The 19,097-nt window shown below is 38.4% G+C and overlaps 1 protein-coding gene across 2 annotated transcripts in view; it reads left to right on the forward strand.

Moving 5' to 3' along the window:
- The window catches only part of thw (chitin-binding domain protein thawb), a 94,725-nt gene extending 75,919 nt beyond the window's left edge, over nucleotides 1-18,806 (forward strand). For both annotated transcript variants that reach the window (XM_028307201.1, XM_028307200.1), the window contains exons 4-8: nucleotides 1,780-1,862; nucleotides 12,679-12,719; nucleotides 13,460-13,634; nucleotides 14,349-14,464; nucleotides 14,797-18,806. In XM_028307201.1, coding sequence (XP_028163002.1) covers nucleotides 1,787-1,862; nucleotides 12,679-12,719; nucleotides 13,460-13,634; nucleotides 14,349-14,464; nucleotides 14,797-18,453 — 4,065 coding nt within the window. In that variant the 5' untranslated portion in view covers nucleotides 1,780-1,786 and the 3' untranslated portion in view covers nucleotides 18,454-18,806. The remainder of the gene's footprint in view (nucleotides 1-1,779; nucleotides 1,863-12,678; nucleotides 12,720-13,459; nucleotides 13,635-14,348; nucleotides 14,465-14,796) is intronic.
- The last annotated feature ends 291 nt before the right edge of the window (nucleotides 18,807-19,097 follow it).

Below are 19,097 nucleotides of genomic sequence, written 5' to 3' on the forward strand. Positions count from 1 at the left end.
TGTGGACCACGAGGGCGTGGGGATTTCCTGGTATTTTTAACTAATCTTAACTTTATATGAATTTAGACTGATTGCCAAACTTTTTAATTACGTGAAACCACTTTAGACTGATTTTTGCTGTCAAAAGTAGTTGAGATAAACGCCCTTCTTGGTAGAAGACCAATCATCTTGGTGATTATGAGTTTTATTTCATTCACATATTTAGTTTTGTAATGCGCCGATTATAATCGGCATATTTTGCCGAATAGTCGTCACTAGTCGGCCGACTACAAATGACGCCGAATAGTCGGCTTTCCTGACTAGTCGGCGACTAGTCGGCCCATCTCTAGTATACAGCTCTATAGAGAGTTACTCACCTGGTGTCCGTTTGGTTGCGCAAAGCTGTATACATTTTGTTGGTAGCGGCGACTGGTTGCGCCGCCATGGTGGCCCGGTGAAATATAGCCCTTAGAGGTTTTCTTTAAGCGAAAGCTCTAATCAGTCCCCGTGACTCACGCCTCTTAATATACGGGAATTTAAACAAACCCAGAGCGCTACTACACAATAATTAAATTATTTTGACATCTACTTGTCTGAACGAGGTATCGCTTTTCAGATGATCTGCGCACGAATCGGGAGTCGTGAACTACGTCGACTATCTTTGCTTTCGTTGGTATAGTCGCTAAGGAACCTTACACAACTCAAAAACTACCTTAAAACCAGTAGTTAGAGTACTGTTTCAGTTTTGAAAGCTTTAACAGACTGATACCTGAGTTGTGATGCTGACTGTAGAATGCATGTTCTCGTGCAGCTTTCGACGACATTTGAACTTGCAAAGCACAATCGTTTGCTTGTGAAAGTTCGCGGTTACGGCAATTAATTTAATTTCGGGTCTGTTTTTGTGCACGGATGTGTATCTGATGTAAAATTGTCTTGATAGCATCTAGACTAATCTAGGGTTCAAAATCTACTTATAGAGGCACTTTTACCTGAGCTACCAGTTTCGATACATTTTCATTTAAACAATATTTTAACACAGGCATAGGTATTATAATAACGCCCGTATTCATAAATATTACTATGAGGTCTCACAGTGCGCGTGGGCGCACAGGGTGACTCACGAACGAATCACAGAGCTCTGTTCAACGCTGTGCGTTCGATTTGCTGCTTCACTTCATAAAGCATCGTTTGTGAATACGGGCGTTAGTATCCCAACTAGTCCCAACTAATATTATAAATGCGAAAGTAACTCTGTCTGTCTGTCTGTCTGTCTGTCTGTCTGTTACGCTTTCCCGCTTAAACCTCGCAACCGATTTTGATGAAATTTGGCATAGAGATAGTTTGAGTCCCGGGAAAGAACATAGGATAGTTTTTATCCCGGTTTTTGAAACAGGGACGCGCGCGATAAATTTTTTCTGTGACAGACAAAATTCCACGCGGGCGAAGCCGCGGGCGGAAAGCTAGTACTTACATAAACAGCCGGTAACGTGTCTTTGTAACTATTTATCCTACAGGAGCTTCGAGATATTAACTTAAATATTTAAAAACACTGCTAGAAAAAGCCCGGGTTCAAATAACTAGTCATTGGTTATGTGATCTGTTCAAAAATTCAAAACTCAAAAATTCAATTTTTTTTGAATTTTTGAATTTCCTCTATGCATGTTTATATTTAAGCAAGTTTGTTCAGTACAACTTTAAACGTATTATAAACTTAAGTTCTATTAGTGCTTATTGTTAATTATTTAAAAAACCTCATCATTTTTACATGTTTTTGATTAAAATACTTTTCTTTTGTTTCAGAACTGTGATGCGGTGGAAGACGAGAGGTTTCGAAGCGAATATGATTACCAGAGCGATATTACTCGTCGGCATTCTAGCGATAAGTAAGTCCCTTCTTTATTATTATTAATAATGCTATGATGTCTATTTGTGCTTTACTTTAGAATTAACCGCCGATGTTTATTACTAAAAGTAGTAAAACCTCTCGATATTTTAATAAAAGTAACTTTCATACCTATGTCATTTAGTAGCTGTAATCAATAAATGTAACATAACAAAGCTCTTGCTCTTGCACATATCACAAAAGTTTACATGTTCTTACCCAATTACAAAATACAAAACATTTTTAATTGATCTTTATTGTGACACTCAATCAAATCTGCTGCTTCCGAATCACACACATGAATGAGTGCTCAACTTGTAAACGTTTCAATCCCCTTTTCCGATGCCCTAACTCACAATAACCATTATATCGTGATGAAATTATAATTCAGATGTAAAATATTCCATTATCATTGCAACAGTGTCGGTACTTGCAAAAGACATCGCTTCAACGGGTACTAAGAAACCGGCGAAGGCATTTTAAAACAGATTAGGAGTGATGAATTGTTCTGAATCACTGACCCTTCAGATTGTAGATGGTAACGGTTATAGGCATCGGTGTATTTGGTAGTTAGACAATGTGCCAATAATAACATACTTTATTGTACACCATACAAACATAAACCCACCCTTGACATCATAAAGGTAGCGGGGAAGCGCTGGACGCAGGGGAGGTCCATGTTCAGCAGTGGACGTCCTATGGCTGAAATGATGATGATGACACCATACAAAACAAGAAAGGAAGAAATACACAAAAGAGACAGTAGTAGATTATTTTTTAGCAAATCTGTGATATATCTAGGTATAATTTGAATAAAGTTATCATAAATAGGAAAGTGGGAAGTTGAACACACTGAGACAGTTCAATCATTGTTTCAGTCGATTTATCATCTTATTGCCATAAATTCATTGTTGTAAAAATGTCCTAGCTCCTAGGTTCCACCAGTCTCGATATCCTTAAACTAACATACTAAGGCTAAGTTGCACTTTAACGGTAACCTTAACGACAACTAGTGTTTTTTGTATGGAATTTGACAGATTATTGTCGTATGTTAAAGATAAAGTAAGATGGTGCAACCCAACCTAAGTAAAATTACCTACCTACTATAACTTTGTTGTCGTCGTTAGTCTACTGTTTTAAAACAATATTGCGAGCTTTATTGTATGGTTATTTATCTAAATCCGCACAAATGTTAAGGCTACCGTACTGACAAGTCAGCTATAACAAATAAAAATGGCCAGTGAGGTATTTTGAATAGGATGATCACGATTCTTGACAATGAGAAGCACGACAAGGAAAGCTTTCGTAACTTTTATTGAATTATCGTGTGTTTGCCAAGGTTATGGCTAAATTGATGGCTATTTAAAAGCCATAGCACACATTGTTCTTTTAGCATCGGCGATCGGCGATTTAGGCGCTTTTTAGAAGCAATGCAGCGGCCACACCTTCCACACCGCACACTTAAAAACAAACGCGGCGATTGAGTCGCTTTTCGGAAGCTCGACGCAGAGTCAGCGTAGCTGCATAGTCGCTAAACCGCGCGATTCTGACCCATTACGAATGCACGAAATCGCAAAATCGCGATGCTGCATCGATAGAGTTTCTAAAACGTGCGATTCCGATACCGCATCCGAACGCATGTTACAGTACAGTACAGTAGATGCTCATAGTAATGTTTGTGAAGACGCCCGTATTCACAAACATTACTATGAGGTCTCACAGTGCACTCACAGAGCTCTATTCAACGCTGTGCGTTCGATTTGCTGCTTCACTTAAGCAAGCATCGTTTGTGAATATGGGCGATAATGTGCTATGTCTGTAATTGGTAATTTAGATCTAGTTTATATTAAAATGTATACTATAACAACTATTTTTTACCAAAAGCGCAAAATTACATGGTGTTCGATCGTGATCATAAAATTGAGGAGCGGGAAATGTCAGGACGTTGGTGTAACATTAAATATTTCACAAACCACGTCCGAGCCTCGTCTAATCATCTGTTGTATCGTCAATGATAACAATGACTATAATTTTTCATCTCCAATCAAAATGTCAACAGATTAAGACATTACACTTAGGTATTTGGGAGAATTCAGCTGCCAAGCTGACCGTAAATAAATAAGCCCACTTAATTTTGCTAAGACTAGTGGTACGTTATAATTAGGCTTTCCTAATTCTTCTAATTAATTTTGTTTCTTCTTTAATAACTCAAATTCTTGTTCTAATTTAATAACTCAAAGGAGTTACAGACTTTATAAATGACTAGCTGACCCGGCGAACTTTGTTCCGCCTTAATGGCAATAAATAAGCAGACTTTTTTTTTATTTCGAACGGGATAAAAAGTATCCTATGTCCTTCTCCTGGCTCTAGGGAGGTACCCTGACAATTTTCAGCTAAATCGGTTCAGCCGTTCTTGAGTTATAAGCGAAGTAACTAACACGACTTTCTTTTATATATATAGATACTAGCTGACCCGGCGAACTTTGTTCCGCCTTAATGGCAATAAATAAGCAGACTTTTTAATTTCGAACGGGATAAAAAGTATCCTATGTCCTTCTCCTGGCTCTAAACTACCTCCCTGACAATTTTCAGCTAAATCGGTTCAGCCGTTCTTGAGTTATAAGCGAAGTAACTAACACGGCTTTCTTTTATATGTATAGATTATTCAAAATTTCCTCTTATTAGTTAAATACTTCAAAGATGATAAATGTCAGGAAAAAACATCTTGAGAGTCTTTTGAAGTAATTTTATTCAGCTCTGACTCGACTTTTTTAAGACATAAGGTTCACTCTAGTTACTAAAATAGACAGACTTTCTTTAAGAAGCTTTTCGGAATTCTTTCACAATCCTCTGATTGTAGAGGAGCATTCTTTGCGCAGATGCAATATTAGTGTACCTAAACCTATCCTTAAATACAGGCCACGAATGCAAAATACTTCACTTTGTGGAACCTAATGATACCAGGGTAGCCTCATCAAATGGCCATCTAATTATTTTCATGGGTAGGTATAGTGACACGTGCTAATCGGACCACGTGCTTTTAAGTATAATAATATGGTATCTCCATCTTTGAAACTTCTTATTATATCAATATATCTTTACCCCCTTAATAATTAAAAGTTACACCCGAGTTATGCCCGTTTTCACCATCAATCCCTAACTTTTAAGTGACCTCTATGGTAACATATAACAGGAATTTTGTTTTCAAAGGGGTCACTTAAAATTAGGGATTGATGGTGAAAACGGGCTTTAAACTCGCAGAATGCCATATAGAAAACTTCACTTAAAAGTACAAACCAGCTTTCAACGCGCGTGTAAGTTACCTATTGTGTAAAAAACAGTGATACTGTTTTACAAAGTTTGTTTATTTCAATCACTCACACCTTTGACCCTTAACCCATGCCGTATATCAACGCCTCAGCATTCACTTCGCACTTCAAATTTTGACATTGGCACTGTTTAATCTGTGGCATAAATTACACCCCGATTGACAGTGACGTTGCGTGCGCGCATCACAGCTAGTTAGTCGTCAGCTGCGTGCCACGATTCTGTCATTGTCTCACTCTATTACAGTGCTTGTTGATTTGATGAATTGGATGTCATGACACCTCCCATTGACCCTGGTGTCAAGGTTGAATTATGTTGATGGCATAGTTCAACCGATTACTTTGAGTGGGTAATAGCTACAATTGTTCGGGTTTCCACGACTGTTTTCTGTAGTATCTCTTATACTTTTGCGGTACTAGATTTTCTGTCAAATTGATGGAGAATAATTATATGTTCGCTGATTTCCATTCAGTCGTCTCCACATGATTATTTATTATGTTCAGTGGGTCAAGCTACATCTCATTTCCATTACTAATCGAAATAGAATGTAAATACCCCAGATTTTGTGTATCTTAATAGGTATTATGCTGTCAAACTACCTAAATAAAATACAAGGAAGTAGATCAATCATTCAATATAATAGACTAACGCCCGTTTATTAAGAGCTATGCATACTCGCACCGCTCATTTAGACCCCATTTGGCAGCTTCGCTTACTTAAGTATCTTACACCCGTATTCACAAACGATACTTGCTTAAATAAAGCAGCAACACTATGCGAAGTCGACCGCACAGCGTTGAATAGAGCTCTGTGATTGGTTCGTGTGTCACCCTGTGCTTCCACGCGCACTGGGAGACCACATAGTAATGTTTGTGAAGACGGGCGTAAGATTCAAAACGTATACATATATTTGGTCTCTACGGACTCTTCATAAACTCAATGGAATGTGTAAAACAGGCAGAAAACAAAACACTGTTTACAAACAGTTTATTGGCTGAGTTATAATAACAAATTGCTCTATTGTATTACTGTGCACCTGTACACTAATTGTTCGGTTTGACCCCATAATTGCTACTCATTGTTCACTCGATAATATTTGACTCTTGCCTTTAGGTGAGTATTTAGTTTTAACGCCAAATACGAGTAAAACAGTATTTATGTCTTATTTTAGGTTTAATCTTTGCAAGGAACTAGCTTAAACGTAACGTATGTACAACAAAGTTCACGTAAGTACAGGTTTGTTAGGACGGTTCCCGCAGAAGTACATCTGCTTGTTCTGGCTATTGGACAACTTGTAAATTATCTACCTACATAAAATTTGTTAATTTCTCATGTAAGTGACTGTAATGTTTTTAATGAGAAATAAATGTTCTTTAAACCTAAAGATATGCTTAAAAAATAATGTCTCAACTTTTAAACACTTTTGCTAACTGCTCAGTTTCTTGCACTGAAAGTAACGTCATCAACACCAGCTGATTTGGAAAAATAATGCATCAACAACAACTAATGTTCCAGTATCTAAGTAGCTCAGTTGGAAGAGCAGTCGCCCGGCAAGCGGAAGGTCGTGGGTTCGAGTCCCGCCTTAGGCAGTTCGATTTTTTCAAGTTTTTTATTTAAAATGTTCATAACGCACATTCACACACGCTTTATTGATATTGATATCCACAATTCAACATCTTTAACTTATGCGCTTTGTTGTCGCCTATAAAAACCTTATGGTATCAGTTACCATCACCGAACAATCGGCCATTTTAACGCTATCTTACTCTTAATTGCCTATAGCACAATGGTTGTATAACATAAAGTGACAAATGACGTGTGGTTTTGTACTATGGGGTTTATACCAGTCGATTGCCGTGTGAAGCGATGAAAAACTATAGAAACATATGAGATGTCATCGGGGAGATTGTGTTTGTAGATTAATGGAGGTAGACCATGTCACGTATTGATCAATGTTTTTATTTGACTCTTCAAGCATCTATAAGAAAGAAAGGCTTAAACCACACGTCATAGTGAAGCTTTTATGGTATTTAAATAGTTAATTAGGCTCTTATTTAAGTTTTGACATACATTTTGTGAGTATTTATTACACTAGAATAAATTGCTTATCCTCTATCGAAGAGTTGTTTACTTCTGCTTGTTTAAAAGTAATAACACAAAAATGTAGAGTCAGTAAAGAATTTTCAAGTAAAGGACCTTTTACTGGTATTATTCTCCAAATATCCAGCTGTATACTACATGCATAGGCTAACAATAATATTTCAGGGAAAAATTGTATCTCTGCAAATAGTTAGTCCTTTCTGTATCTAATAGGATAATAGGATAGTCTATTGGTCAAAATTAGCCCAAAAAGACAATTTTATTCCGAAAAAGCTCACGATACCAATCGCGCCGTGTAAACCGCACTCTATTGATGAAAGAGTGGGAAGTAATGACGTTTACACTTTACGAACATGAGGAACTAATTCCGTCGATAGCGATATAATGCTGTTATACTTTGCGGGTTAGATAACAGATAAAAGATGATGAGAATGCATTGACACAGATTCTTGGTGCTAAATATATGCGAACGTAACGTAAAACACGCGAACTTGCGAAATATTTGAATGTATAAGCAATTAAGATTAAGGAAATGAGGATCAAAAGTCGTGCTATAAAGCTATAAAATAATGTCCGATTGACATAAAACGTTCCGACTTTTCCGGGAAATAGTCTAACCTAAGCTATTAAGTTTGTATGTAGTAATACCTAATTGGTATTTGCTAAGTTCGACCTTTTAAGTGTTTGAAAAGTTCCGAGTGAGAGGGTGTTGAAAAAATCACTATCTATCTCATGGTTTCCCAAACTATGGGTCGCGACCCAGTGGTGGGTCGCGAGCGAACATTGAGTGGGCCCTGCCTGTAGAACGACACACCACCATACCCATCCAACCGCTGGGAAGCGGGCGAAATTTCCTATAGATGGGTCCCGAGTTTAGAAACTTGTATTAGATGAGTCGTAGCCAAGACAACTTTGGGAACAACTGATCTATCTTGTTCCTTAACCTTTCAGTGCCCGCCTTCTAAGATTAAAAACATGATTGCGTGGTTATTCTCAGCACCTTTGAATAATATGTTTTTAATTCACTCAATCTGAATTCGCTTCACGAATAGGTCGAATTGAAATCGATATTAATTTTATATCACATAAATACATTGACCTTGAAATCTGTCCCAAATATAGCTTAGCAGTAGACAAATTTTCATCATCATCGTTATTTCAGCCATAGGACGTCCACTGCTGAAAATAGGCCTCCTACAATGATTTCCACAAAAGCCGGTTGGTAACGGCTTACATCCAGCGCCTTTCTGCTACCTTTATGAGGTCGTCAGTCCACCTATTTGGTGGACATCCTACTCTGCGCTTTCCAGAAAGTTAAGCTTTCATTTTAATAATTTACTAAATTACCAATTTACTCAATTATTTAACTTCGTAGAGGTCAAGTAATTTCGTTGACCACTAACTCGTATCACGTCATCAGATGTAGAAATCATCATCAAAATGGCCGACCACGTTATGACCGTTACTTGATTGATACCATTTTATTCTAACCCCGACAGATCTTTAGCAAAACATTCGACACACATTGATATAGATAGCAAAACTAATGGTTACATATATTATAAGCTGCGCGCGCGCCGCTTTCGCGACTCGTGAGAATAAGTTGATGCGATCGGATCTAAATTGGAGCCTCCAGCTATTGTACTAAGATGCTGAAAACAAGGATCTTAGAGGTTAAATGAGTTATATAATGAACAGCGTGTTTTATTTCGCATGGATGCGAGGTTAAATAAAGTCGCACAGTTAGACCTTGAAATTAATTGCTATTAAAAGCACTGAAATAACAAGAATTAGCATTAACCTGAGTAGAATTCATTTGTTACAAAAAAACTCGATCTCTAATTTTTAAAGCCTCTATGTTATTATCAGTTTCTGACTCTACCTTTTACGAACATATGAGGCTTATGAGGCAAGTATAAAGAAATGTTTGAATTAAAATATACCTAATTGTATACCTACTGTACCATTAAGTTCTTTTACTCATATATTTTTCCAACAACAATGTTCTTTTATAATGAGGAAAACCTGTTATTTGCCATACTATCAGTCTAAATCTTATTTAACTAATATTATCGCTGTTGGTTTCTATAAATAAATGAAGTACCTATTCATCGGAAATTATTGTCATGTCAATAAAGTATTTTAATTAGCTTCCTACTTTATTCAATTTACCTACATATTGATTAATCACCTTAAATTGCATTTCAACTATGATTTTATCATAGAATAGCTTTAATCAAATATTGCAATGAACCGTAGGTAGTAAGATGAACAACGGTTCTTGCTTAATGCGTAATTTTACCACATGAATGGCTACCGAATATTATTCCATGAATAATGCCTGACAATCAATTGATTATAATGTTAATTTAATTAGAAATTTGATCATAATGGATACTGACCAAACCGGCTTCAATAAAATGCAATAATAAGAACTAATTTGCATTGAATGTAACTTTAAATAATAATAAGAGCAATTTCTAAAATAAGTTACATTTGCATTTGGATAGGTAGCTAATAGGATAGGAAATATTAATGTATTAGATAATGTAACTTCCTAGATCAATATCTACTCGTATTATAGAGTGAACAAGATTATGTACATTATCTACATAAACCCGTATGCAAAACACTCGCGTCGAATAAAGAATCGAGCTTGAAATTAGTATAAATATTGATACACAAATGTGTAAATGTACCTATGTACAAATGTGTAAATTACACAATAACATAATATTATGAATCCTATGTATGAATCCATTCTTGACTGTTAGGTATATGCCTACTATTATTGAGCGTCGTTTGCTAATACGGGCCTTTGAGGAAGGTGCCTACATAATAATCTTTTTTTTTTCAATTCGGTTTAATTTCGATTATAATTATTTCCGTCGCTGTGCATATTTAAGTCTCCTTTAAAAGCACTTAAAGATTTGCCTTGTCTGCATTGCGAATTAACGCTAGGTACCTATGTTTTTCAGTCAAGCAAATAAACCTATAATAGGTTTTATACTAGATGAGATTGTGTTTAATTATATTTTAATAGAGCAATCTACATACAGTCTATCATTAAACAGCAATTTTACAAAATTCTAAAGCAACATTTCGTTTCTCTACTTCCTAAAAGTAAGTTTTTAGAGTTCCATTATGCAAGATTATTGCATTTAACATAAGTTTAATATCCTACATAGTTGAACAACCGAGTAAGAGAGACTTCCAAGAAATAAACTGTCTTGTAATCTATACGCTTGACTACAATCTACCTAGATCTCTAACAGGGTACCTAGAACACATAATTATACACCACTTCCAATTTGTGTGTGGGAATATCGATCTAAGATAGGCAAGATGATGCGCGGAACAATAGTGCTTTTGTGGCCATAGTGAAAGCATAGTGATCGATGATTCATGAATGCAGATGGACAAAGACTTCTAAGTACTACTAGAAAGGTACTAAAGTAAGTACAATACTACTGAAATATACCTTACAAAGTCGTTGACAAGTATCGTGAGTGGGTAAAGAACTTATGGTCTTTTACCTCCTTCTGATTCTGCAAGACCGGCAAAGGTTTTAATGGCCAATTTTATAAAAAAAAAATGCCTTGTTTCGAATTATGAGAATTAGTAATGCCCTTTAAACATTTTGACCAAAAAAGTCGTTTTTTTTTCTAAAATGTGTCGTTACACCGCTTTGTGTTACATACAGTTACCTATATCGCTTTATTGGGCTGACAAATAAATATTAATAGGTACTAGCTTTCCGCCCGCGGCTTCGCCCGCGTGGAATTTTGTCTGTCACAGAAAAACTTTATCGCGCGCGTCCCTGTTTCAAAAACCGGGATAAAAACTATCCTATGTTCTTTCCCGGGACTCAAACTATCTCTATGCCAAATTTCATCAAAATCGGTTGCGAGGTTTAAGCGGGAAAGCGTAACAGACAGACAGACAGACAGACAGACAGACAGACAGACAGACAGACAGACAGACAGACAGAGTTACTTTCGCATTTATAATATTAGTTGGGATTATGTAGAGCTGCATGCGATTTAAAGTGAAACCCTGGTCTTCCTTTATAAATAAATACATAAACAGGTATCTTAAATAAACCACACATTTGTGACACATTTTTACTACACTAGCACACAGCCTGTCTAGTATTCTTCGAAGTCTTTAAGATGCACAGATAACTTTTGATAAGCAACACGATAAGTTTTGGCCAAAACGGAGCAGTGATTGATCAAAAAGTGACCATTAAAATAAATAGTCTATTGAATTGAAAGCGATTCCATTTAGAGATGATACTATTAAATAGTTGATTGAATTGAAACTACTTTTACTATGTGCTCCATCAATCGTAGCGTGGGTAGTAGATTAGATACCCATATTAGGCTAAGTAAATATCCCATTTGATTCCAGTAAATCATAAACGCTCGTGCTACTGCAGTGTTGACCAGGGATGTTATTGATATCCGTAACCGAAATTTTCGGATATCCGAAATAAAAAAATATCCGAAACCGTAACCGTAACCGATTTAAAAGTTTCGGATAGTTTCGGATGTAGGCAGTTTAAATTGTTTTTTGTATAGCATTATATGTAAAGGCATAACAGCCTGATTTACCATTACAAAGCCATATAATATCAATTCTTTTTTTTTAATTCCTTTTTATTCTATGTAAAGTGTGCGGCCATGAATGAAGCGTGTTGGACAACTATTGCAAATTTCATTCTAAAGCACAGACTTTCGGATATCCGAAATAAAAAAATATCCGTAACCGAAACCGGTATAATATTATTCCTATATCCGTAACCGTATCCATAACCGAAACTACATATCCATAACATCCCTAATGTAGACTTAACAAATGACCTGATGATGACATTTACCATATCTCAACATGGGGTTTTCCATTTATTTAGTTACATCACACATCTGATATGATATCAGAAGAAAGCGATACACAGGTCCTATTGTTACATTAGAATTCATGAGGTCACAATAGTGGTACGATTATATCTGTTTGTATATTAGATTGATCTTTTGTTGAAAGCCAGCAAGGTGTTGTGTAACGAATTGATTCACTTCGATGCCCTTTCATCGTTTGGATAATATGTTAATAAATTCACATTGTACTTACACATCTCTATTTCTATGAGAGTCAAGTATTTGAACCTAAGAATTTCATCTAATACAACGTGTCACGTTACAACACAATTTATATCTTGAATTAACAATTTTGTTTAACTTAGACAGTTTTAGAGCATATTTTAAGTAGGAATCTAACTACATAGTTTGGTTTTATTGATGAAATGATGTGTGCCCATTTAGACCTTTTTCCATTAAATAAAATATCAATTGGATCAGAAAAAATAATGGAGAATATTTGATTTTCAGACGTGTGTGATGGAGCTCGCCGACCAGCACAACGCCGAAAGGTACAACTTCTGATTCTTCTTACTTATTTCCAATATTTAATTAAAAGCTTGAGTAATAAATGTAAAAATGGCATTTCCGTATGTCACAGGCAGGGTCTCAAAAATATCATTATTTGCCTAAAATTACTTGAAAATCTTTAATTGGTCCTAAGGAGCCTTTGCATGTTTAATTTTATTTTTTTGCCCTACCAAAGCGCTTCGAGATTAAGCAAATGCTGAGAAGAAGCGTCAAAATCTACAGACCGCCCGGGCTTCGTGCCCTTTTAACCACCCACCGGGCCCGGCTTAGCGAGGAATGCAAGCGGGCCCGGCCGGTTTGAAAAACATACCGGGTTGCAATCTCTAGTAGGGATTCCCGGGCCGGAGAGTGCCTAAAATGGCACCTAAGTTTGCACGGCCCGCCCGGGCCCGGTGCAATCTCTAGTCGCAACAAACTCAGTCACTCACTACTCGTCGCTTGCCTGTCTAACTGACGTAACTGACATTTTGCAAAATTTTCAGGCGATTAGACGGATCGATTCGTCTTGCAAAATTGATTAAGATGGTGTAGATAACTCAGTTTCGAAAAAAATGACAGATACGTCAGTTAGAGAGGGAAGCGACGTACTGTTTGCCGGTTTAACAATAGAATTCCCATCGCACAAAATTCACTGACATGTCAAAAAACCGTCGGGTATAGTTAAGATGCTTGTTGGATCCTGGTCTCTACCTGCTCTAACCTGCTACCAACCTTCTTCCAGGACACCTCCCGCTCAGCAGAACTCTACGAGCCGGCGCCCAGCGCTGAGAGCCTCCAAGTGATAGCGCAGGCGATGGGCGCAGCCGGCTTTGAGCACTACACCGAGGGGCGGGCGCTGGTGAAGCGACTGATACCGGCCGACAGCCAGCCCGACCTCGACGTGGTAGAGCATCAAGGTAAATACGTACTAGATTGGTGCAGTGAGAGGTTGGGATAGGTTATTTAAAAAATAATTTTTCAATTATGACCTACGAGTTTTTCTTAGCAATTTAAGTAACTTAACGCTCTACATCAGGGAAGATGTGGCGATTTTCGCGACTTTAAGATTCCTCGCGAGGAAATATTCTCGTACTAAGGCGATTATCACACTGCACCGCGCTCCGCCGCGGTACGCGGGACGAAAGATTTAATAATTATATGCAAGTACCTCAGTTTGTACAGAAAACACGCGCGGCGCACACTGACAACGCGTTTGCGCGCGGGATACGTTATATGTCGCCACGCGGACCGCGGTGCAGCGCGGTGCAGTGTGATAATCGCCTTACCTATAGAATTGAATACCTTGTATGATAAGAGTTACCCTATAACATAGAGCCCTTTTACTTTTTTTTAGTTTTGCTGTAAGATAAAGCCCTTTCACAGGATCTAAGCTGAAATATACTGACTGGTTATTATACACCCTTAGTTTATTCTGTTATATTACAGACTAAAAAATATGGTAATTTTTAATTTTATTTTGGTACTAAGATTTTAAAAAGCTCATCTAGAACACATCTCACTTTGATCTTTGATTGATAGCAGAAATCCTTCCTTTCATTTTTATTTTATTTATTTATTTATTTTTGGGAATCATACATTCCAAACTAAATTATGCCAATTTTAACTTTCAGGAGTAATCGGCAAGGCTGGCGTCGACTTCCCGGCGTATCCCAACATACCGGCTACAGGGTTCAACTGCAAGAATGTGCCGACCGGCTACTACGCTGACTTGGAAACGGACTGTCAGGTAATCATCATCATCATCATCTTCATCAGTAATCATCACCAATACTACTTTTTAAGACTCCATTAGATGCCCGTAAGGAAATTCAGCAATATTTACGCCCGTATTCACAAACATTACTATGAGGTCTCACATTGCGCGTGGACTCACACGCACACACGAACCAATCACACAGCTCTATTCAACGCTGTGCGTTCGATTTGCTGCTTCACATAAGCAAGCATCGTTTGTGAACGGGTTACAAACCTATATCTCTCTCTCCACTCTTTTTGACATTTGCATACCTATTCTATAAATTGTATAGGTACTTACAATCTCAATCTCTCTTCTTCCAGGTTTTCCACATCTGTGACACATCCCGCAAAATCTCATTCCTGTGTCCAAACGGTACCATCTTCAGCCAGTCCCACCTAATCTGTGACTGGTGGTTCAAGGTGGACTGCGCGTCTGCTCCCGCGCTCTACGAGTCCAGTGCCGAATACTACTCCAACGAACAAAAGAAAACCCAAAAGATCACCCAGAGCCTGACCAAGAACCCTGATCTCCAGCAAATTGGCACAGACACTAACGTCCGAGCTGAATCGAGGAGAGCCTCCGTCAATGTACCCAGCACCACTGAAAGGCTGCTCAGACACAGGCAGAGACTCCAAGGAGACGCTCTCATCAACTCGAAGGCAACAGCGAGGAGCTTCCAAGCACTCTTCGACACTACCAACTTCAACCCTACTCAAAGGACTCAAGCCACCACAGCAATTGAAAAGAGGAGGAAGAACTTGGTGCAGCTGATCACGAATAACTTTGGCAACTTCCCTTCAAGAAGCACTTCATCATCTTTCACAGAAGGACCTGTTTACAGACCGACCACGGCTGCCCCAGCTATCGATTACAACAGCATAAGAGAGATGCAAGTTGCTGCCGAAACTGCTTCATTCGCAGCCAATAATAATAACAGACAATTCTTGCAAGATTACAATAACAAGAACTACCGCCCCTACCCAGTTTACACACCCAATGTGCCAGTCAAATCTAACAAGCCGAAAACTAACCATCATCTGACAACTTTGTACGATTTCCGTGATAAAAATCTGGAGCAAGTTTCTGAAAAGGCCAGCGAATCTACAACTAAGCGATCCACCCTTGTACCCTACAACAAACCTTATACTACACCGAACCAGGAAAGGCGCGACCCCTACACAAGACCAGGAATATCGCTTCTTAAAGACTTCCTCGAAAAGGAAAAGAACAAGACTATAGCTACATCTACTGAGAAAATCTCACAAGCCACTGACAGAAGCGACCAATACGACCGTAACGATTACCATAACAAAGTAACTATCGAAACGAAAGACACATACGAATCGGCTACTAAAATACCGCAAACTACAAGGAGTCTGAATTTGTATGCTTCTGATACAGCCTCATCCGACAGGCAAGAAACACGCACTACTCCAGCTATCCAGGTAACTACAGAACCGTACCAAGAAAGAAGAGAGAGGTTGATTCGAAAATTGAATTTGGGAAACTATGGATCTACTACTGAAGCAACTTTGTCAACTGAAACTGAGAAATACTATGGGGACTTGCCAAACCGACCAGGCCTTGTTGTTCCCCCATCTCTAACTCCAAAAACTCTGCACAGTCTTGCAATTTACTACGCTACTGCACTAGACAATCTTTCGACTACAGAAACCCCAGATGCCGAGGTCACTACACCAGCATTTGATGAATACGAACCGCTCGACGAAGAATTACCAGGGCTGTTCAGCCGCCACACTCTCAACAAATATAGCAGTCTCTTTGGTCATGGCCACGACAACTCTGAACTTCTCGAAGACCTGAAACTAGACCCTAATGGAACTTACAATGAACTTGCCGAAGATTTGAGTGTTCAACAAAGTCAGAATCCTCTTGCCACTTCCCCTCAGATTAGAGAACTAGCTCAAGTCTTCACTCATGCCCTTTCAGCATATCTGCAAGACCCTGTGCAATTCAGGAAGGTCCTCTCCGATATCAGACCTACCCAGCCCTCATTTGGCGAATACTTAACGACTGAAGAGGGTTACAATACCGAACCAACAACTACAGTCAATGAAGACGATGACGAAATTCTAGGATTCTCTGACGACATCAAAACCCGACCAGCGTTGCCTTCATTGAGAGATCCCAAGGCACTTAACATACTAGCTACTAACTACCCAACTGTCTATGACGACTTAACTACTACTCCAAAACCATACACAACTGAAATTAACCCTTCATCATTCTCTACTGTTACTCCACGAAGCCCGTTCAGATGTTGTGATAGGATATCCGCGTCTTACACTACTGCATCTACTCCAATTTCACCAAGTGAATCCACGACTCCTAAGCAGTTTACGAATACTGTGGCTGTTAAAGTTAACACACTGGCTAACCGTTTTAGTGAAAACCTAGTATCAACGACTGAAGATAGTTACGCAGTACCGAAATTCGGTGGATTCCAAAATAACTCTCTAGATTCACCTTACGGTACAGGAGTTAGCCCCACCAACTCTCAGCCTCTTAACGAGTATGTTGAAGTGACGAACTTGCCAACAGCCTGGGGAATTGATGCATCCGACTCCTCAGCGGCACCCTCTATAAGCACAGTTGACAACACATTCGAAAGCAAAAAAATAAGAACCACCACAGTTTTTCCGGAAACCACACCAGTTTATTTCACTGAGACTGACAGCGTTGAATTGGAAAACGAAGAGGAATTACAGAGGGCACACAGTCAATCTTTCATTGCTCCTCAAAGCAACAGTTTGCGGCAAGGCAAACAACTTCAACTTGAGGAAACTAGCACAGTAAAGAAACCTTCAGAAGATCTTGAGGCACCTACTGTTTCTGAAATTGTAACCACTACTGCACAGCCTACAACTCAGGCAAGTACAACAATCAAAGTTGAAGAATTAGATGTTAGCACAACGCCATCTCCTGTATCCAGTGACGTGTTTACTTCTCCTGACAGCGAAAAGACGACCAATCAGTTCCAATGGAGCACTTTCGAAGCCTGGCAGAGTACTGTGATTGATCCCATCACCCTGAACGATGGTCTAAGTCCTTCAGGTCCTGAACAACAATCGCAAGTCGCAAGGCAGACGAACGCTTGGGCTCTAAGTACGACTGCTGTCCCATCAACTGACTACACGGGAGCTAACGAACAAACTGTGTCACCTACAATCAATGTAGAGTTAACCACACCTGGCACTCAAGAAAGACTGGAAGGAGACAGATTCGGAAGACTCCTAAGAAACCCAACATCAACTGAGCCAGCACAAGACCTAAGCGCAATCACAGACACAGTTGTGGAGAAAGCCAAGGAAATCATGGGAGGTATGAACGCTACAACCACTGAGAAATTAATGAACGTTATGAAGAAAACGAAATCAAAGACGGTCAGAAGACTGATTCTGCTCTTAGTTCAGACTTGCGATGACGATCACAACACTACAGCTGAGGCATCGAAGAGAGCGTTGTTAGAAGCACTGATGGCCGTTTCACAGAAGGATATGGAAGAAATCGCAAAGGAACAAGAGCAAGGGGAATATCAAACGACAACATCAGACATTGAAGCTAGATCTACGGAATATCGAAAGCCTGAACGATTTGACAGACAGGAGAAATCACACGTCAGCGATAGGAGAGGCAAAAGTTTGAACTTTGACCCCAGCGCGATTAACTCCTTGTCGAACCCTACATCGACTGAAACCGTAAGGACTACCACAGAGGTGGTGGAGACTACAACAGTACCAGTCAAGACTACGTTTGCCAGTCGAAGGGGAACTAAGAGGTTCCATTCAAGAACTACAGCGGCTGAAGCTAAAGTCACAACAGCTTTGCCATACGTCGACAGTCCGAAAGCTGAAGCCAGGACTGCAGAACAAAGCGTCGATTCAAAAGGTACTTCTGACACCAGAGCGTTAGAACTATTAAGATCTTTATACACAATCGCCGCTAGATGGGGTTGAGGGTCAACAAATTTTGTTTTGTTAGTAATTGGTTTTTTATATTGATGTTTAGGAGTTGTTTTGCTCAACAGTAATTTTAAACAAAATTTATATTATGTATGAAATATTTTAGTAAACTTTTTAAGTAAGAAGTACGTGCATTTCTAACAATTCCTAAACAAAAATATAACTAAAATTGTGATGTTTGTAGATAGCTGTTTTTATTTGGTACTGAATGCAAAATTTGCGAGATCATCATGATTTTCAATGTTCATTCATTGGGGACATTGATGATTGCTTTCGACCTGATGTTACATGATCAATATTTCGTTTATATTATGTTCATTTCAATACATACTCGTACTTAAGTGATTGGTTATACAAAATGTAAAGTTATTGATACGTGTACATTCGGTCTTTAGGTTAACATGTAGCTAACTTATTATGTTTTGTTATGAAAAGTATTAGACTTGTATTCGACGTAGATATAGAGATTTTTAAATAATATTTTCCTATTTGTATGGAAAAATTACCTGAAAACTACTGAGTTACCTACATTAATTTTATTTCTAGACTTATGTACTGTTAAACTGCCACAATTTGCTGTAATATATTTGTAAGTAGATTATGGTTAGGTATAATTGTAAAATATGTTAAGATTTTTA

Source organism: Ostrinia furnacalis, unplaced genomic scaffold (genome assembly GCF_004193835.3).
Source record: "Ostrinia furnacalis isolate ACB-3 unplaced genomic scaffold, ASM419383v2 OfSCF2106, whole genome shotgun sequence".
Lineage (NCBI taxonomy): Eukaryota > Metazoa > Arthropoda > Insecta > Lepidoptera > Crambidae > Ostrinia > Ostrinia furnacalis.